We start from the raw sequence: 20,567 nt of genomic DNA, 5'->3' as shown, positions 1-20,567 counted from the left end.
TGGAGAAGGAGGCCCGGGGCTCCGAGTGGATGAGTGAGGAAAAGGAGGTCCCGGCTGCCCTCCTCGACCACTGGAGGAAGAGATGGCTCACCGGAGCAGAGCATCACGATCGCCAGCGACGCGCTATCGCTGAGGAACCGGAGGGCCCTTCGATGCAGATACCGAAAGGGGGCAAGTATTTCGGCCTGAACCGACTGGAGGCGTCTACGCTGTGCCAGATCAGGACGGAAAAATAGGACTAGCAGCCTTCTTATTCAAGACAGGGGCTTTTGGCGTGTACTCGCCGCTATGCCGCTGTGGCGATGCCCCTGAGACGGCAGAGCACGTAATCCTCTTTTGCGGGCTGTTGGAAGGACCGAGGGAACGATTATGGGCCGCCATCGCACCACGGCCACTATACTCTCGCAGAGACCTCGCAACGGCAACAGGAGAACCAGTAGTTAGTGGGACTATTGTAAGATGGCTGCTAGGGACGGGTCGGACAGCTTCAAGGCCCAGATAGCATCGATCTTCTCAGGGGGGACTTTGTTGGTAGGTTGAGAACCAACGTAGTATGGTAGTGAACGCAACGCAGTCGCCAATAGGGCGAACCGACGACGCAGCGTATGTATTTAGTCCAGCCATTAGGGCACGGTTTGACATACGGGAGTACTAGTAGAGGTACCGGGGGCTTCGAGCCTACGGCGTATTTAATAATAATAATAATGATTTGGTCATTAAGTAGGGTCATCATATTGTACATAACATTAGTTGCTAAGAGTAGCTAGCTGTATCTCTATCACCCCAACTCGTGAATATGACCGTGTCGCACCACATGTGATCTTTCCAGCTCTCGAGCAGACCAGATAACACCCATTCATAAGTCTGCCCAATCTACTTTTAAGCCCAGCGAAGGCGATCCTCTTCCCAACTTCTCATATTTAGTGTGTCGCAGTTTAATTTGGCTGCAGATGACGAGCAGAGGCAAGGAGATTATGAAGGCGTATTTGTCAGCAAAAATGACGATGAGGAGTAGCTTCCCTTCATCCCAGCCATGTACAGAAGCCTCCGTAGCATAGCAATTCGACATCAATTGCCATCCACGTGCAAGCCTTGACTATTCATCGTCATCCTCGGCATCGTCAGAATCCTCGCCGCCTTCACCATCTTCGTCGTCCTCATCGTCATCAGAGCTCTCACCGGACCCTTCAGAATCATCGTCGCTCCCAGGGTCATAGTCCTCTTCTTCCTCATCCTCTTCGTCCTGTAATTGCTGCTCAGCTCTCTGTAGCTCCGTCAGACCATCGTCTCCTACCGCATCATTCGCCCCATCAGCGCCCTCAGTCCCCTTCTTCCCACCCTTGGCATTCTCAGCCAACTCCTGCTTCGCCTTGCGTTGATCTGCCATGCTTCTGTCCTGGAGACCCTTCGGCACAACGTACTTCTCGTTGATTCCGCCGTAGTCTTCCTGATCCAGCATAGCGAACTCGACCTCTTCCGTAGCCTCAGCATCACCGTCCTCGCTGGTGAACACCTCAACCACCATGTTGAAGGTCCGTTGCAGCACGCTCGTGTAGCTCACTGCGGCCATGCGGTGCATCGGGAGGAACATGAGCGGCTTCTTGAAGCCCCACAAGATGCCGTTCTCCAAGAAGAACAAGTAGCCGTCCTTGGCGCCCCGGAACGCCTTCACATGCACCGCCTTCTCGTTGGGCCGGTGCGGCTGCTTTACCATACTGTGGAACTTGGCCGGATCCGCCGCCACCAGTTTCACCGTGTTCGACGACGCCTCCAGACACTTGCCAATCGCCCAGTCCATCAAACCCCGGTATGTGTCCGCCACGGATGATGCAGCGCCCGCATTCGGTCCGCCGATCGAGCTAGGTGCCGGCGCGCCCGCGGAGACGGTGAAGACGAGGGGTTCGGCGTCGCCCGCTGTGGCGGCTTTCGAGAGCGAGGAGAGGCAGGAGCCGCGGGGGAAGAGGATGTAGTTGTATTGCAGCTGGGCTTTTTCGGGCACGGGGACGCAGAAGGCATACTCGATGTCCTTCCAGGCGTAGATGGCGCCTTGCACCGGCGTTGTTGTGTTGGGGACTCGGGCGTAGAGGTGTTGTGCAGTGAGGCACAGGTCGAACTTCTTGCGCTGCGGCACCGAGACAGAAATGCCCTTGATTTCTAGCAGGATGCTCTCCTCCGCAACATCTGCAATAGACGCCGCTGCTATGGACCCATTGGAGGTGGTTTTCCCATTTTGGCTGGGTTCTATGTCGACCCGACGACGTTTGAGGGAGGGTTCTGACGAGGATGGGTTGCCGATTTGTTCGTAGACGAAGTTGACGATGTTGTTGAAGAGCTTGATGCGCGGTGCCGAGTTGGCTTCTTTCTCGATACCCTGAAGAATGTCGGGTCTCGACTTGAAGACAAGCTCCAGCTTCTGTGCGTCCAATCCACTCGACATGGCTACGTGATGGCGACGGGACGTCACTTGGATTCTGGGCTGCAAATTCAAGGTTTGACAAGCGTAAAACGCGACTTTGGGCACTTTGGGCACGGCACGGGCCACCTGAAAGGTACAGATCAGAGACGTTGGGTTTCTCTTTCCAAAGTTGACCTCAACGTCATTGGGCGCCTGGTAGACTTGCCAGGGTTTCCCAACGGCGGATGGGGACGTGATGCGTATTGGAGAACATCTTCATTGCTGCCTAACAGTCACAATCTAGTACCAGGCAACTTTCTCCCATTACCACGCTGAGGATTGTTGTGTTTCCGAGTTGAAGGGAAGCTGCAACTGAAAAAGTTCAAATTGTCGATGTCCCAGACTTGGACCTTCCTTATCAAATCAAATTTGGTTGGTTTGGTGTTTGTGGGCCACAGTCCAGCCACAGCTCCCTCGTTTATCCCAGTCAGGCCCCACCACCCGCGCCTGCTCAGCGCCATGCCCCTCAATCACCATCGAGGCATGACATTCACCAAACTCGTCAAAGCAAGCTCTTTACTTTGATTAGTCCAAACACTATTGTCTTGGATTTCCTGCCGTTGGGGACCCTCGTGATGTCGTTTCCCAACATCTGGCATCACCGCAAGGTGGCCGACACGGCTGCCAGAGGATGCGACATCTGCTTCAAACCCAGCTCCAGCGTCTTGGTCACTCCAGAAAAGCAGGACTACTTCTACGTTTGTCCGGCTCATCTGAAAGACAATAAATTCTGCACATCCATCGTAGACGAGGTGGCTGTTGCTGCCAAGAAAAAGAAAGAGATGGAAGAGGAGATTGAGCGTGTGAAGCAGGAGTATGAGGAGAAGCAACGCAAGAAGAAGCAGAAGGAGAAGGCAAAGGACAGTGAGAAGGATAAATCAAAAGATGACGAGAAGGACAGAGACAAGGACCCCAAAACAGACGACGAGAAGAAGGAAGGGGAAGCGAAGTCGAAGGACAAGGTAAGCAAGCCCGTCTTCCAGTATCGAGGTTCCTGTTGGGGAATTGACCGTATTCTCTAGGATGCTTCAAAGGAAGTGAAGACACCTCCCGTGGAAGACGAGCCACGTGTGTTTGCATTGCAGAGGTTCGCCCCTTTCCGCATCTTGCTAGCAGCTAACTCGTCTACTGACGCCATTTAGAAACTTCTACCAGGCGCGACTCGACAAGAAGAGACAAGTAGAAATGGCCAAAAGAAATCGTGAGCGCTTGAGTGATCCTAGCTACTTTCCTTCGGTACCCAAGGGTCCACCTGGATCGTAGAGTCGGCCAAGTATCATCACCATCGTCATCAGCTTGCACTCCGAGTCTTCGAGCCCGGATAAAAGGGAATCCGGCGCAGGATTTAGCCCTAGCATTGTGCGGAGAACGAAACTATACCCTCCCTCTGCGCCATCGGCCTACGGGTTGTCAGTGGGTCTTTTCTCAAATCATCTCGGGTACCTTCAGTCAAAGTATCCTATTTTCTAGCCTCTGCAAGTGTGTCCCAATAAGTCACAGATGGCCGCCACGTGTAGGTGTGATTTACTGGTGGGCTACGGGAAGTTTTCATTCTGATGGTCGCAGGAAAGCGGCCATTACTTTCTCCCACTCAGGCAGTTTGCGCTGCTGTACGGCAAGTAATAGTGTGCTAGAGGCGCCCCTACACCGTCTATTTCCTCCAGTGGTCTTCATGAGATGCCGATGTGAACCTCGCATGATAGAATCACCCCCGCTTGTTTCCTAGCGTAGTTCAAGGCCATGACGGACTGACCCGAAGCTTGGATGAGGTCTTTATTCGATTAAATGTGCCTGCCCTACGAGAAGCGTTATACGGCGTCTTCAACGTCACACAGCGTGGATGCCTCGTGGAATCCACTAGGAGCGAGTCCTGGGATCTAGCTAGGCATTCTCCACTAACATTGTGCTACTCTGCGTGGTCTTGGCCCATATATCACCCTCACCACTCTCGAAGACCACAGATTACATACAATGGCAAATATTCGTAGGACCACAAGCTTTGATCGTTTGGTGTCCCACCTCTGGTGGACTATCATATCCTTCAGCCAAGTCGTTCCACCCGTTAACAGGACTAGTGCTTACTCTGCGTTAACAGGCAGCCACAAAAGAGATGTGAGTGTCCTCAAACAGTCGGGTCCTGCTAGACCCCAGAGCTAATGCCTGGGATTAGCTATTCCATCCGCGTATTTGTCGAGCATCATTGCATGCATCATCATCCTGCGGATCATTGGTACCAACCTGTGAACTGTGCCCGCCTACCTACATACCGCCAGAAGCCTGCGTCGCGATCACGGGCAGACTCGCTCCTGGGCTCCCTGCAGCCTGTCTATCTGTACACCTTGGCATCATGAAGATGGACCAACACCTCAAGCCGTACTAGCTCACCAAACATAGCCCCTCACCGATTTGGCCCTCAGCATCGGTTGCCAAGTCGTAGGGCCTATGTGTTTTGATATCCAGTTGCAGTTCCCCGCAACTGCCGGATGTCAGATCAACCTGTCTTTGCTCTTCCGGAGTGGTTGTTCTGCTACTCTAGGTGCATGCATACATGGCCAAGATGGTCGACGTACGTGCATCGCATATCACGCTCCTACGACTATAGCCAGGTCACGCCAAGAGGCGCGACGAGAAGTGCTTTGAGCTCGACTGACAGATACTTGTGGACGTTGATCCTGTGCCCCTCTAATATGCGGTCAACCGCCACGTCGCTGCAGTCCAATATTGGAAGCCGAATAAACGACAGCCCCAGCGTGTTCGTTCGGAAACATCATCACATCTGCCCCAGTGCACATTCCGTCCTGGACAATCCCGATCGGCTTGAGGTGTGACCAGAGACAACTCGAAAGTATGGCATGCAGTCATGATAAAATTGCACGCACTCGGATGTATGTCCAGTTTTCGACGACATGCATATCTCAGTAGGCTGCAACCTTCGTATGCGACACCAAACTAATTTAAGTCATTCATCAGGTGGATTGGTGGGTCGCAACAAGTAACACTGACATGCGCAACATCATCCATCTGAGTTGTACAAAACCGATCACACCAGCTTAATCGTAAGCTTTGCCTGCTGCGCTACCCTGGACAACCGGCGCCTTGTTCCGGAAAATCGGCAGGACAAGGACAAAGACGACGCCAGATCTTCGGTGTCAGATCTTGTAATATTTTGGGACCGACTTGTGTAACAGCTCGACTGATAGCTGACCAGGCTGGAGGTCACACTAGCCCTGACCGCTATAGAGTGCCTAAATCGGCTCGAGGAATAGCGGGGATTGAGCCGGATCCTTCAAACGCTGCCGATCAATACTCAATGTCTATTGCCATTCAAGCATGGCAGCTTCGCCAATGCATGCCTCAGCTTGGCGTGGTTCCATCGCAGTGCTAAGGGGTAAGCGCCACTGTGGGGGCCAGTTCAACTGAGCCCTACAAATTACGGAACTACTCAATCCAGTCTACGCTGACACGCTGAAGAGGCTCAAGTTGTACTGTACTACATCGCGTACCACTACACCAACGGTAGCGAACTCAGGATTGCTCCCCTGGAACCCCGCGCGACCGCAAATATATATGCCATACTTACTAGCAGGTGCTGCGGCGCCGCAATCGTGCAGACCGTGGTTCAGCTCGCGGGCTACACGGCCTGTACCAATGCAGCAACAAGTTCAATGGCACCAGGATTCAATCCGGTTTGGTCTCGTGCCAAGAATTCCTTACCCCCTTTGAGGGATGAGCATTCTCCTTGCTCTGCTGGTCTTGGGCTGCATTTTGAGTCTTCTAACTCTCCCACGTTGTCGTTCTACTTGGTTTACGCATGCTTACAGACTACAATTGCTCCTCGTACACGAGTCTCTGGATACTGCTCTTGGTAGTCGCTTCATAGACGGTAGCCTTTTTTCATTCAAGATCCACCTTAGGTTCCGCCTGGTAATCCGGCTTCGGTTGCCGCTGGTTGCGGTACTAAGGCCATTCTGCCATGCTGTAAGTACCGGGCTATAAAGCAGCCAGAATAAGAAGTTGTGCAGCCGATGCCATGTCCGAGACCGCAACTTCTTTGAAGCACCGGGGCCGGACTGCCGTTCGGTGTTCATGTGGGTCGCGTCGACCTACCGGCCGAGTGTCGTCGGAGTCCAACTTCATCTACGAGTACATGAGGTGAACGCAGGTACCCTGAGAGTCAGCAACGGCCGGCAATCGCCGGAATGCCTCCAAGGAGAAATACCGCGCCCGGTAAACCTCGGCGCTTACACATGGCCTGGTCACAAGCCGCCAATCTACCGTCCCGGTGCCTGTGGGATATTATGTCTTTCGCTATTCTTGGACCCTGCTTAGTTACAGCGACCGCCTCATCGTGCAACCTCTGGGATAAAAATATAGCGTGATGTGGCTTGACGGGTATCTCCCGATGACCTTGACCTTGAATATGAGCTTCTTTCCCTCGTATGTTCCTGTGTAGCCGGGGAAAAGCGGCAGCTAAGACGGGCATCTAAACGAGTACCGTGCATAAAGGTAGCTGAATAATTCTCACTAGCGTGGTGTAAAAAAATCAATACGTCTGCGTCTGATGGACGGCTGAAGGCGAGGCATTTCGGAATGAGCTTACGGAATGACTTCCGGCAGCAACGGCGATATCACCAGTGCGTAGTGAGATTGCTTTCCATTACGACATCAACTAAATCAGACTCTGACTGGTATTATACATGTAGAAAATCTCATCCGGACCGGATTGGGGCCATACTGTACATACACAGTTATCGACCGTAACCGCGTGCCCCTTAAACCCCCTTGTGGCAGATCAAGAACCAGGAATAATATTTTGCACACCATATTTCGAGTCAATCAAGTTCAAGTGAGCTACCGCATGCACGAGGCCGCTCAAACTTGCAGCCTCGAGGGTCCACGACAGCTGTTTCAACCGAAAGTATTTCGATTCTTCAAGTACACGATTCTTTACTATCGCCTCGTTCCATTCTTGCTATAACCCATACGTCGAATGTGAGGGTTTGTCTGGAGGATTCTCTCGCATTCCAAGAAAAATGGCGGAGGCATCATCGGCAGAAAGGACGTCAAGCCCACCGACAGAAGTCTGACATCGGATCCCGTATCGTATGCAACTTTATCGATCCCAAATCCTGCCGGAATCCCGCTGCTCCCCAGAAATGACGACTTATCTGGTTGACCCGGCCTCCGCCGGGTTTCCAGACAACCCAATCGACTCATCTTGCCTCTTGTAGAGAAAAGCTGCGAGTTCTTGGCAGTCAGCGACGGGACAAAGATAGGCTATGGAGAAAGTAAGAAAGCATCTTATGTCCTTTTATGTCGAAATGCGCACCCATCTTCTGATCACATGACCACGACAATACGTCGGTAATGATGGCAATCGCGTGGATCGTTTCGAGATCTGCACACGGATGAATTCGGATTTATGGTTGCAGTGAGCCAGTCAGTCAGCCAGCCTGCTGCGTCAGGCGTGCGTCAGGCGTGGTCTTTGTTGTTGTCACTGGCTACATTTCCGGCAATGAGCCTTCACATAAGCTATGGACTACGAATGGCGTTGGTCGATGTTACTGTAACACAGGAATAAATCAGGAACAGACGAGGGAGGCAGATCGTATAAGTCAGCAATCCCTTATTGCCTGCGGAGAAGGTCTGCGACTGGAACTGAACTTGGAAAGAACTTGTACATGGGGCCGAACCTGTCCAAAATGGAAATATATCCATAGTCTTGCCGACGGTGGTACCGATCACAGTGAAAATAATATAATCCATATAACTTATTATTATTCGGTAGTAACAAGAACTGTACGTTGTTGTTGTTGTTGTTGTGGATGGCCTCTCATCCAATCGTGGATCTGCTCTAATATGCGGTGCCGACGTCAGCAGGTCTCAGTCGGGGAGGGAACCCCCCGATAGGTAATATCCAGACGATGGTGGATCCAAGATGCATCGTAGGCTGGAACACAGAGGCGGAATTTCCACAATCGGAAAACAGTCCTCTTGTACAAAGTTCCCGTTGTACAAAGTTCCCGCCCCGTGAGGAAGAGTGAACTCATCGGCGTCCATAGTTTGGGGGTATGTGAGACACAGATGAGCGCGAGAAAGTTATGAGCGGCTAGCAGGCAATTCTCGCATCATGACGGGCATCGTGACGGGCTTGAACACAAAGACCCCTAGTTGTGATTAAAGTATCTTGTGCAGAAATGTACCACTCATAACGACCACCTCCGAAGGTGAAGAATGAGGAGTTGGCCACGAGCGTCCATGCTTGAGGGTGATAAGGGAGCTGTAAGCGCTAGGTAGGGTTTCATCAGCGGAAACCTCCAGATCTGGCATTGCCGGATAATCAACTTGAGTGCTCCAGAATAGTTCTCCGGCTAGCATGTGACGAGCTTATCCGTGTTAGACCCGCAGGAGGCTGCGTCACTGTTTGCGGCCACGAATGGTGTGTACCCAGCAAATTTTGACCGAGACACCCTTCACTTTGCATAGATGTCATGGGTCTTTAATGGGGCGGGTTAGGGAAGATTGCTAGTGGTGGGAAAGGGGTGGTTTGCGTGTGTGCCGGTCCCACGTCAGCAAGCCATTGCTCCCGGCGCCGTCCTCTGGGCAGCTCACCTGACCTCGCTTGAAACTGAGTGTAGCTTATCAACCAAGACGACACGACGACGGGATATGTCCATACGAGTTCGATGGGTCGATGGGGATCCATCGACCGTTTCACAAACTGCCGTTTCGGCCTGGGGGATTACGGATTCCCAGGACCCCGCGTCGGATATCGACCTCATCGACTCGGCCCCGGTTCAATGAAAACGCAGGGCATATCCACTCGCGGCAAGCACATTTAAATCCTTGCCAAGCAAACCTGCCGACAGTGGCACCGCATTTCGCGTTTGGGCAGTTGAGACGCCCGTCCAGCGCTCCATCTTCAAGAGCCGGCCGCATCCACGAAAGCGTCTCGATAAAGATGTGAGGACACGGTGCATTCGAACTTCCTTTGTTCCCCGTACCTTGATGCTCTACCACGAATTTCGAGGTTGCAAGGATGCGTCGGCACTTCTTGCATCTCAGCTCTCCTTTTGGTTCTTCTGGTACCTCGGGCTTCGGTTCGTTCTTTTCAGTTTCTGCTTCTTCATCCACAAACCGGATCCAGTCGGCCTCAGGAGCCATACCGAGATCCCGCGCCTCTTTTAGTTTGGTTTCGTAGAGCCACTTTTGATAGATTGGGTGACTCTCAACTGCCCCGTCGTGGTCTACCGGACATCCCATCTCCCACCATAATTCCAGCTGGCGCATGAACCCCGGATTTGGCTCTGCGATGGGGCGGCCTTCGCGCACCCACTTCACAGCCTTCTCTACTGCGTCAGCAGCACTTTTACGACGCTGGGCAGTAGACGCAGTGGAGGAAGCTGTCTGCTTTCCACCAAAGCGGTGCGGATGTTTCCATAGCAAATACGCTACCACACAGCTAACCGAGCGCGACTTTCCCATAGCACAATGCACGTAGACAGAACCTGGAGACGATTGCGGACCAGCATTGATGATATCAACACGTTGCTTCTGGCCCGACGTGGACTCATCAGGCGCTACCGGCGGATAAAGTCCGCGCTCGATGAACCGAACTGCGGACGACAAATGCACCAATAGGTCCTGATCATCCATGTCGTCGATGTCAATGCTCATATGCTGAAAGCGATTGGCCTCCTCGCCCCAGCCAGCAAATGAGTATTTGATTACGGAGAGCACGGATGTGAAGTTCTTCTCCAAGAACGTCTCGGGCTTCCGAAGGGCAAATATGCTTGGGACGGTCAGCATAATAAGGACAATGTGAGCATGTGAGTATGGAGCACCTACCCGCCAACGTACAGGTCCTCCTTTCCGGGTACCTTAGAAAACGCCATGGTGTAAAGTGCGCGTGGAAGAGCAGATATTCCAACTAGAGAATCGGATTACCGTGGGGGATAAAAAGGCTGGCGTCCCAATTGGGAAAGTCCAGCTCGGTCAATAGACGGTTTATCTCCTTCAATCCAGCCTTCAGGTTTCAAAATAAAACTGTCTCGCCTGTGAAGCAAAGTGAACGAATCTCTTTGAGTTCCTCGATGTCAATGATGCCGTTCAATGCCGGATCGCTCTGTGGTACAGGGTTACGATGTTGTTGGTGGCTTGGACCCGGGGTTCGAAGGTGCAGCTGTGATCCGCGACCTCGGGACTTGGCCTTGAAAGTGTACGTACCCCAACGAAAATTTCTTTTGCGTAGGGCTGAGAAAATCATGTGACAGTCCCCATGGCGGCTTGTTACGGGCCCACATTCATTGTCTGGGTCCACTTTATGACGGCTCAACCTTGTTGAAGACTCAAAGGAGAAATTTTCAGGTGCTGCATTGAGAATGAGCCGTTTGGAGGCAATGAAAATTTGGTTTGTTTTTTCTTGACAATGGAAATTAACAATGGGAGTTATTAGGTCTACGTTCCTCACCATAGCACGGGAGCTCGAGACATTTGATATATTTCAGATTTCTGTGATCAGCTTGAGTATCAACATTTTGGGGTTGCGCCATGTACATGCATCTTCTCTACGTTCTGGACAGGACTATTGCTATCCCTAAAATGTAGATTCTTGTCCAGTTCGGCCGACTGAATCATCTGCAGACTTGACTTCTGGACTCCGTCCGAGGCACCCATGTTACTTCTATCACTCAGTTCGACATGGAGACTTGTCAGGGTGAATAGCCTTTTGCAACCAGCAAGCTATATTACACTATGTCGTTTATTCTCGCTTACAGAGGTCAATTGATGAGGCGTGACGGGAGTCGATGTGGTGTATGCCTTGCATTAGGCATAAGGATATTGGACCGATTTCACATAGTTGGCGTTGAGCAGTACAATAGTGGTGACAGTCGAGGCGTGGTTCAGTACTAGGCTGCGATACATGCTACCGTACTTGGAATCCGTTGCGCAGGCAACATGGTGAAAGCCACGTAAGACAGGACAGCAACCTATACACCATAGTCGGTTCCACGGATGTTTTGCTGTCCCAGAGGAGTGTATAGATGGGATAATAGATCCTAAAGTTCCTTCACTTTCCACAATGCCTATTAGGGCCAGCTGGTGGGATGCGGTGTGGTTCTGGCTGCAATCCGACTACAACAGGATTTCTGGCCCTGAGGTGTGTCGGCATATAAGGGAGGCTGACATCTCCAGATCGGGCCGTCCAGTCTGCGGTCATCATGCACTGATTCTGGCTGGTAACAATTGCCCTCGTAATCCAACCATTAAGAAGGGCTCAGCTGCGCCACCCCCAACTACGTTAGTCAGAGCCGATCCAACATTCAATATATGAGCCGATTTTGGACGGATGCGTGCGGGTTCAAGATGCCATGTTGAGCGATGGCGCTGTATTTGGTGCCGAATCTGCATCGGGTGCAGTACGCGTTAGGTGAATTCAGTTCGAGCGGGAGATCGGCAACCCAGCCGATTGACAGATTGAATTTCCTGGGGTTTCCAACCAGGCTCTGGCATGGAGGCGTCTGCTGATTTATCTCCGGCCGCCAAATGGGTCTCTTGTTCGAGTTTGCAAGCATGTGTATTTGTCTCGTCATACCAATCGTCTCATCCACGACACCTGGCCCCCTTAACGTGGTTGAGGGGGCTCTTCTTCAATCATGCATGCCGTTTCCAACATGTTTGTCCACTTTCCACTGGTTCCCGCGTGACTATGTTTCAAATGCTGTCTGAAATGGTCGGCGCGATAGAACTTCTTACTCGAATTGCATTCCCTGAACTTGTGAACTTCTTGCAAATGTCGCAGTCGTTCGTCCCAGTCTTGCTCGGTGGGATGACGGGCACGGCCAACACCGCCGTTTCGCGCGAACTCATCTCCACAGTATCCACAGGCGTCGGCCTCACCTGGCCGGTTAGTGCTATCATGGAACGCCTTATCGTAGCCAGTAATGTGGAGCGCCGAACACGACCAGCTATGTCGTCTGACGTGTAAGCTGTTTTGGTGGCGTTCTGCCTCGTTCTTGTTCTTAAACCGGTTGCCGCAAAAGTTGCACTCATATTGTTTCTCTGCCTCGTGGGCGCTGTAGAGGATCGAGTCAGCACATTGTACGGAGCACACAGAGTTAATCCCGGATGGGAATAATGACAATGCACATGACCAAATAAATCCCCGCAGCTTACTTTAGTTCTTCAGCCGTGTCGAACTTCTTTGGCTTCTTCGGACAACACTCGCACATAAAGAATCCCTGTATCCTGGAGATGCTGGCCTTGGGCACTTCGGTGAGCTTTCGAGGCGAGGCGAGAGGCCTGTTGTCGCTGGGAACCCGCTGATGCGGAGCACGAGCGATGCCAGCGCGAGGCGAGTGGGCAAGAGAGACGGGCGTGGTGAATGGCGAATGACAGATGCCGTCGACCGGCGAGAGACCCCCGGGTGACGGGCCACCCGGCGATCTTCGCCCGAATGAGCTCATGCTTGTGGCGCTGGTAGTCAGTGAAATGCTCGAGGCGTAGGAGTTATTGCGTCCTGCGGATGACACAGACGACATGGAGCCACCCTGGGCATTAACCGTAAGCCTCGGCGTTGGGGATGCCCGCATGTTTCCTTCGCGACGTCGAAGCAGCTCACCCCCACCAGGCAGACCCTGTAACGGCGGCTCATCCCCAGGCGGTGAGGACGCACGTCGTTTCTGACCAATAGTATGATACTCGTGGCGCATCGACGAGTCGTTAATGTGCAGTCTTCTGATGCCAGATGCCTCCGCCTCCATGGGGAAATCAATGTCCTCCGTACTGTAATCATAGCTGCTCTGTGTCGAAACAGTTGCGTCATCTGGTACTGATCCACTATTGGTCCTCCTGGAGCGAAGACGCGGGGATCTTTCTGGATCCATCGGCTCAATGGGAGAGCGATACTCGTTGCTGCCAACTCCATAGAAGGGCGTGCTCCGAGACGAGACAGCGGATTGTAGCGGTGTCTCGGTCAAGTGGCCGGGAGACTCGATGGTCATCTTTTTACTTGACCTAATGGGCAGCGAGAGCTGTGGCAGTTGTGCATGCATGCGGTTCTCCGAGGGGGCACATCTTGACACGGCATCATTTACAGACAAGCTGAGGCCGGATCGCCGGGGTGGTGAGTGGGTGTCGAGAGTTCTTTTCGCATCAAACTTCTTCAACATGGAACTATCGTAGTCGTTCCCTCCGTTGGGCCTGAACCGAAACTGATCGTGGGACATGAAGCCGAGCCTGGGGAGAGACTCTTGCGTTGCGGGTCTGTGCGGTGCAAATCAGTATGAACAACAAGAGCCAATAGAGCAATTTTGGTCTACATACTGGGTCGATGCCAGACTGTGGTAACCTTCATCTGGCTTGACTGTGATATCACTTCTCTTCCTTGAGTAATCTGGTCTTTCTAGGTCAAAACTATGCCCGGGACTGCTGTAATCCGAATTTCCTGACATATCGCGAGTGTGACGTCGCTCGAATGGTGTGAAGTCGCTAGGAGGCGGCCCAAGGCCGGGTATAATTCGAGGCGGTGGTAAGGGGGGAGGTGCCAATTCATCCTCAGTGTGTCGAGTTGCCCTTATTGACATTGGATTCGACGCTGATATGGGCGACAGTTGAGAAGAATGGTATGATCTGCCAGAGCTTCTGAATGGGTCGTAGTGGTTGGAGAACTCGATATTTATCGAGGGCGTCCCGCGCTCCCTCGGCGGATACGGGATCTCCATCTTGGTGTATTTTTTTTTCTCCTATTCAACGGCTTGGGGGGGGGACACGGAGAGCTGAAGGACGTCTATGCAATGCAATGCCGTGTTCGGTACTGTTTAGGTCGACACGCGGCGATCTGAATCGGTGGACTTCTGGGAGGACAGTTCCTGATTGATCCAAATAGATTGCGGGCGGCAATTCGTCTCAAAAGAGAAATGTCATAAAGTTGGGTAAGGCCCGTGGTTTGGCGGCACGGGAAGCATGAATTGGCTTGATTGCGTTGTTCCTGGATCGAGGAGAAGAGTTCGTAGGGATGTTGGTGGCAATGGCCGTATCGGTGGCCCCGAAGTTTTTTGCGGTAAACCAAACCCTCGGATTGTACAGAAGTTGCAGTTGAAGGTATTCAACACAATTGAAATATCATTGTGAATAATTCCAAATACAACACGGCTGTAGGTGAATGGGCAGCGTTCGTGGGGTTGAAGATTGAAAACTGCAAAGTACTGAGCCCACGTAATGCCAGCAATCAGTAACCGGCCTCGATGCCTTCAACAGACCCGAATCGGCGTGGCAAGCTTGTGTCATGAGCTGGGCCGCGTGCCAGTCAGAATTGACAATTTGCTCTGGACTTAATGGACGTTGAATTTTGACTGCTCTTAGATTGTGTGATATACGCTCTGTGAGAGACAGAAGCTCCAAAGCGAATTATTGATGTTGTTTGTCGCAACGGCCACGGTGAAGAGGCGTTTATGTCAAAGTCGGACAAAGTTCAACAAGAGGGGCGGCGGTGGCAGTATTAGTTTGAGAGAAGCAGCACGCAAAAAAAAACGTCCGCAGTAGTGTACTTCAGTCTTCAGCCCTTCGACAGTGCAGGGAACCAGGGCCTTCAAAGATTAGGCTCTAGCGCCTGTACAGGGTATGTGAAGGGTGTCTCTCTGGCCATTATGGTGGAGTTGGGAAACTCCCTTGACAGGGTATTTCGGTGGGATTGTGGTGAACGGCTGGGTTCCACCAAGAGACAGGGGAGTTTGTTGGAGACGGGGGGGGTGGCCTGAGGAGAGACTTGGGGTGTGGGTGGATGCGAACGTACAATGACGCCTACACAGGAAGGCTACTTGAGTACTTTGTACATAATATGTTAGAAGCTTGACTAAGATCGAACAGGGCGGAATTTGCCCACTAAGAAGCGCGGTGATGTAGTGTGAGGGTACAATTGCAATGTACAGGGCTGCAAGCGCATGTGGCTTGCCGTTTCGGACTCTCTTTGGTACCTTTGGAGCCATCATGATTGTACTTTTGGTCGAGGTATCATGTGGAGTTTCTCTGTACCAGCTCGAAATTGCCCCGGCTTCCACTGAGCTGTTTGCTGACTCAACAACAATTAAGTATGTGAGTATTTGCTCATCCAGGGTACTCGTCAACCCTAAAAACGGATTGTCCTTTTTCAGCTATATTACTTTTTTGGTAAATATGTACTTCCGAACGTCACCAATTAACCGCAAATTCGGAAGTATCTCTCTAAATTCGAATATAACGCTTAGAAGTATCCAACGAAAAAGCCAAAGGCGGCTTTGGACGCACTGCTCGCGCAGTGGTTCACGCTGCCGTTTTTAGACTTGATGAATAGTTCGTGGGATTGCCTAAGAAGATGACCATGTTCATTGTGGATATTCGAGATAGCCAAGTCAAGAGAAACAACAGTCCGATTCGTATACCGGTTAGTACGTTGTACTTACAAAATTGACATCTGGGAAGCTGCGCCACAGTGGGGTAACATTGAATTGCGTGTACGCGGCTCGTTAACATGTTCATCTGGTGAGCAGAAACTACCTAGGTATTAGCGCAGTAGTAGAACTCCCGCTTCCGATTACTGCCTGTGTACAAATTGCTACGAAGATGACTTCGTCTGATATTCGATTATAGCGCTGACGCGCATTACGTGTACCATGATTCCTGAGTAATATGTCCATCCATTAAATAGATCATCTTTATAATTTCAAGTCTAAATCTATGAGTAATGCCCATGTATAGTGCGGTGCCGAATTGCAGTCGAGGCCGCTTGCTCGGCAATGAACAATGCGCTTCACCTTCAGCCCTGTATAACTAGTATGTACCTAGGTAGGTCGCCGACGTTGTCAACTCTGCCGATGAGTACTGAGGGAGCCTAACACGACTTCATTCTGTTTTTTATGAATAAAGGGTAACCTATCAATGCGCCATCATCTTTATTCCAAACCTACAACAACAGGTTTTGGACTCGGGTTGTCGAACTACATAGACCGAGCATGTCTTGGCGTGAGATCTACCAGGTTCAAAGTTCTGATCTGACGAAGCCTCAAGCAGCTATAGAATAGAGAGTGAGCATGTCTGGTGTACATGTCAGCGTTCCGGCCTGAACTTCTTCCGCTTGAGTTGTTTATGCTGGAATCTTTGATGTTGCGTCTACTACTGCCTCGCGTTGGGCGGACGCCACTACTTGTAATGTGATGCTGACGCCCACTCTTTCTATGTACACAACAGTCATAGATCGCATAGGCTTATGAACATCTGCGTGATAGTGTTGAGCATTTGTAGACCCGCGACATGGCCCAGGTTTGGCAAGGCCGCATCTTCGGCAACTACTGAGTTACGCCATCTTCAATGATAGGCACTAGTATGTAGAACAGTGCAGTGGTGTACTTGGAAAGTTCCATCCATGACATTATAATGAAGTTGCGACACACGGTTGATTAATGATCAAGATCTAGAACTAGGCGGCGAGGTTCTTGGATTGTCCTGATCTGAAGCCCAAATTTTTACTTCCAACCCAGTGTCACTCACCATCGAAACCCATGCGGGCACAGACGTGGATGCTTGATGATAGGGAATCTCCATATTCGGTAGTAACTGAGGACAAGCGTCCCTAATTTGATTACCCACTTGCGGTGAGATCGATTCGTTGGCGATATTGTTGTCAATGTTGGATGCTGCCTTACATGACTCAAGAGCAACGAACCGGTAACGGAGCCCGTATCGGGCAGTCCAATTTTGGGGGCTTAGGGCTGGCTTGTAACACATAGGTAAGTACCGGAGTATGGACCGTCTCTTGGTAAATGTAACACATAGGTTGCATCTGTAAGTTTTTTTTTTGGCACCACGAGACAATCATGTCGGATGATGGATAGTGCCTAACCAGGAATCTGGTTCTCGAGGAGAACTCCAATAATTGTCAGATAGTAGTAGATGAATATCGTCGGCAGTTTGTGTGGAAAGCTGCCCTATGATGCGGGGTACTCGAATGAATTTCAGTATTGTTTGCTAAAAACCCCAGCAGTTTCGCAAGCTTTCAGCCCTATGACCAAGCTTACCTGAATTGAGACGGGTCAACCCCAGTCCCAATCTCAATTGCTCTGGGTGGGTACGTGAACTTGGGTATAGAGGAGTGAGTGCCGTGGCCGGAAACCGCGGCCGGGCGAGCAGTTCACCCAGGCCACGTTATGTTTCCTATACTGAGTCTGAAGCCAAAAGGGTGTGAATCAGAAGGGCCGTCTTCGACCGTCCGAAGATTACGGTACACTGTCTGGGCACTTAGGGTATCCCCTACCCTAAAAGTTAGTGCCTACTAACACACCTAGAATAAACCCCTATAACGTACTAATGCCCTCGAGAGACGAAATTAACCTAAGTATACTAGTCGAAGTTATGCGATAACTCCGAATATATGCACAGCTGAAGGGGACCGTGCTAGTTCACACACTTTTGGCCGGAGATTCCGTAGTTTCCTTGGCTCCGCGACTTTAAGATCAAAGAGTTGTATGCATGGGACGACCTTGCCGTCTCGACAAGTGTACACACCTTGACGTTCATCTACACCACCTCCCTTCTCTGCAACAAGATCGTCCTTATCCTCCACCTGTCACACGCCAGACGGCTTGACGCCCACCGGGGCGAGGATCGGAGGCCTAAGAATAGGGCTGCAGCATACTACCACCACATCTGGCTCAAACCGACTCTGCGATTTCTAATTTTAAGCCAAGTGCATTTCGGTCTGGTGGTCAACAAATGAAACCGCTTCGGCTTCTTTCCTTGCCGTCCATGCGTTTGCCACCCGCAAACGCCCAGTTTCTACTTCGAAAGACCGGTTCGCCCACTTCAAGCTGAAGGCCCACCTGGGTGTCCGTCGGAGTCCATCCGATGTCTTGTAGCGCCTCTGCGCCTCTCGTACTTAAGCATCACACATGCAATCATGAGGCTGGCGACGTACGAAGGGTTTTGATCTCCATAAAACATTTATTCGTCCGCGTTTGGGGCTGTCGGTACGGTTGCCCCAAGCGGTACCTCAGTCCGTCGACACGACTTGCCCCTCCGACATGGAACGCATTCCGAGAATCTCGGCAGCGTGATGGTTCCACGATTCATGAACTTGTACCTGTCCACTTCTCCGGACCATGACGGATGCGAAGAGATAGCACTCGTATGTACCCAGTCAGGAAACTGGATTTAACTGTTCAGCGTATGGTACCAGACAAGATTTCTCGTGGTGGACGTACGACGTACGAACGATTCCATCCGGCACGACTCCACTCAATGCCTCGAGTCCTTATTAGCTCGTCTTAAGGGCCTGAGAATGGGAGCTGCGAGTACGCTCAGTAATCACCGCACAACTGAATTTGAGTAACAACGATATTAAACAGCTGATACCACATGAAAAATGCGGAAAAAAATAAAAATAAAATGCGGCTTATTAGCCTCTCAAATGATGGTCTGTCGACAAGACACGGATATCACCCTTACTCGGGACGGACTCTAGACAAGGCTGGACTCTCTTGCTCCCGAGGTTGGTTATGTGCAAGGTTAGACCTTGTCACCGTTTAGGGCCGCGGTGGACGCAAAGCTCTCATCTCCGAAGCATTGCCCGTTGTTCAGTCCAATCACAACGAATCTCGTTCTAACTCCCGAATATAGCTTCTCTCCGGACGATAGCCCAGTCGGTCATGCTTAAGAAGTCTACGCAACTCGGCCGCAATGCGACGCACGCAGCATCGCTGCAAAGATTAGGGTAATACATACGCCGAACAATACCCAATCAGCCGGGGTACGTGTATCACGCCTGAAAACGGTGAGCCAGAAAGCACCAAGGTATTGTCGGCGTAACGCCCTGAGACGTTGCGCTGTTCCTTTGCCCCGCGCAGTCAGCGACCTCTACACTTAACTACACTAAACATTCGGGACCCGTCAAACAGGACCTCAGGCCCCGCATCCGCCATGACCGTGACCGAACCAAGTTCAAGTAGTACATTAAATACATACACACCCTTGAATGCCAATATTGGTACTCAACTAACGAAGGGCCGAATGGTGTGCAATCTCTGCTCACAACCGCGGCGCTAGAGGGAGATCTTGGTTTGACCATACAAGATCTACTTACTCCTTTCCCGAATTGTAGAGTCCCGTTTGTCCGTCGCCTTGCCAGGCTTTTCCCTCCCTTGTTGCACACGTGCAGGAGCGGATGGCGGTGCATCGGCCTTGAGAGCCGGACGCCAATGGGCTTCCTCTGAGGCAACGTCGAAAACCGGCCTCGCAAATCGCCCTGTCGGCTGTATACGATTGTCGGACTGCAAAGCATGGCAATATGGACGTTTATGGCTTGTCAATAAGCTATTCATGCTGCGTGGTAAGCGAAACAGCTGACGACGTGTGCAGCGTTGTCGATTTGGATGTTGATAGAGCTCATCCCCCTAATGAGCCTTCAGATCAGCTACATACTGGACGCCCCGCCGCGTAAAGCCAGCTGGGCACTATCATGTCCCACTGTCGGTTCGTGACACGATTGGCGTGACGAACGGACGAGACACTTATTTTCAGCTTCAAATCGCACATTGTTAGATGTTGTCTGTTCCGTATTCCATTGTTGGCGGTCAAGAACCTTGTCACCGGTAGTGTGGCGAGAATACCATGCCAGCGTACGGCTTCTCTGTAGACCTAAAGACTCTAAAATATAGTCACACCGACACAATCACCATCGGTCTTCCTTGAGGCAGCTCGCGGCGGCAGGTGAGTGGCCTGGATCTTGATTCTGCATGTTGGCTGTGTCAAATGTATTACAAGAACATAGATTGGCCAAATAGCATCGGTCAATTGGGCGGTTGTCAGGTTTCAGCTGCCCGCTAGCTTACCGCCAGTCGTGCATCAACGACCAGAAAGTCGATTTAAACGATATGCAGCCATTCGTGGGGTCGGCATGCGTACTTATTAGCCACAGGTACGTTATCTCCGAGAAGTCTCAGCCTTACCAGCTAGACTTTCACGCCAAAGTGCTCTTTCTAGCCCTTAGATTGGGGCTAAATACTTAATACGGTACTCGGTATTGCGACATTGGTCACTGGTCGGGACAAGTCTCTGCGTATGGACTCACTGGAGTTGTGCAACT

At 51.4% G+C, this 20,567-nt stretch overlaps 5 protein-coding genes across 5 annotated transcripts; 1 reads left to right on the top strand and 4 right to left on the bottom strand.

The window, feature by feature from the left end:
• Positions 1–1,096: 1,096 nt before the first annotated feature.
• On the bottom strand, positions 1,097–2,437 carry BCR38DRAFT_342747 (uncharacterized protein; the record flags this gene model as incomplete). The annotated part of the gene is made up of 1 exon (XM_040855968.1): positions 1,097–2,437. The coding sequence occupies one exon, from the start codon at positions 2,435–2,437 to the stop codon at positions 1,097–1,099; it is 1,341 nt and encodes a 446-aa protein (XP_040715920.1).
• Positions 2,438–3,030: 593 nt separating this feature from the next.
• BCR38DRAFT_343144 (VPS4-associated protein 1) lies at positions 3,031–3,718 on the top strand (the record flags this gene model as incomplete). Its single annotated transcript, XM_040856007.1, has 3 exons — positions 3,031–3,429; positions 3,490–3,542; positions 3,598–3,718. 3 exons carry the CDS (start codon positions 3,031–3,033, stop codon positions 3,716–3,718), a joined length of 573 nt encoding a protein of 190 aa, XP_040715919.1.
• A 2,545-nt stretch (positions 3,719–6,263) lies between these two features.
• On the bottom strand, positions 6,264–6,817 carry BCR38DRAFT_435320 (uncharacterized protein). The gene has a single exon (XM_040860364.1). It carries the CDS (start codon positions 6,541–6,543, stop codon positions 6,271–6,273), a length of 273 nt encoding a protein of 90 aa, XP_040715918.1. The 5' UTR covers positions 6,544–6,817; the 3' UTR covers positions 6,264–6,270.
• Positions 6,818–9,169: 2,352 nt separating this feature from the next.
• BCR38DRAFT_458159 (protein-tyrosine phosphatase-like protein) lies at positions 9,170–10,350 on the bottom strand (the record flags this gene model as incomplete). The annotated part of the gene is made up of 2 exons (XM_040862125.1): positions 9,170–10,247; positions 10,304–10,350. 2 exons carry the CDS (start codon positions 10,348–10,350, stop codon positions 9,170–9,172), a joined length of 1,125 nt encoding a protein of 374 aa, XP_040715917.1.
• A 1,730-nt stretch (positions 10,351–12,080) lies between these two features.
• BCR38DRAFT_458158 (uncharacterized protein) lies at positions 12,081–14,040 on the bottom strand (the record flags this gene model as incomplete). Its single annotated transcript, XM_040862124.1, has 3 exons — positions 12,081–12,531; positions 12,632–13,720; positions 13,781–14,040. The coding sequence occupies 3 exons, from the start codon at positions 14,038–14,040 to the stop codon at positions 12,081–12,083; spliced, it is 1,800 nt and encodes a 599-aa protein (XP_040715916.1).
• Between the last annotated feature and the right edge of the window lie 6,527 nt (positions 14,041–20,567).

The sequence above is a fragment of the Pseudomassariella vexata genome (genome assembly GCF_002105095.1).
Source record: "Pseudomassariella vexata strain CBS 129021 chromosome Unknown BCR38scaffold_7, whole genome shotgun sequence".
Classification (NCBI taxonomy): Eukaryota; Fungi; Ascomycota; class Sordariomycetes; order Amphisphaeriales; family Pseudomassariaceae; genus Pseudomassariella; species Pseudomassariella vexata.
This window is presented reverse-complemented; position numbering and strand designations above follow the sequence as displayed.

What these genes read in the sequence shown, in the direction of transcription:
- BCR38DRAFT_435320 (XM_040860364.1), bottom strand. Translation starts at nt 6,543, where the DNA reads ATGAACACCGAACGGCAGTCCGGCCCCGGTGCTTCAAAGAAGTTGCGG.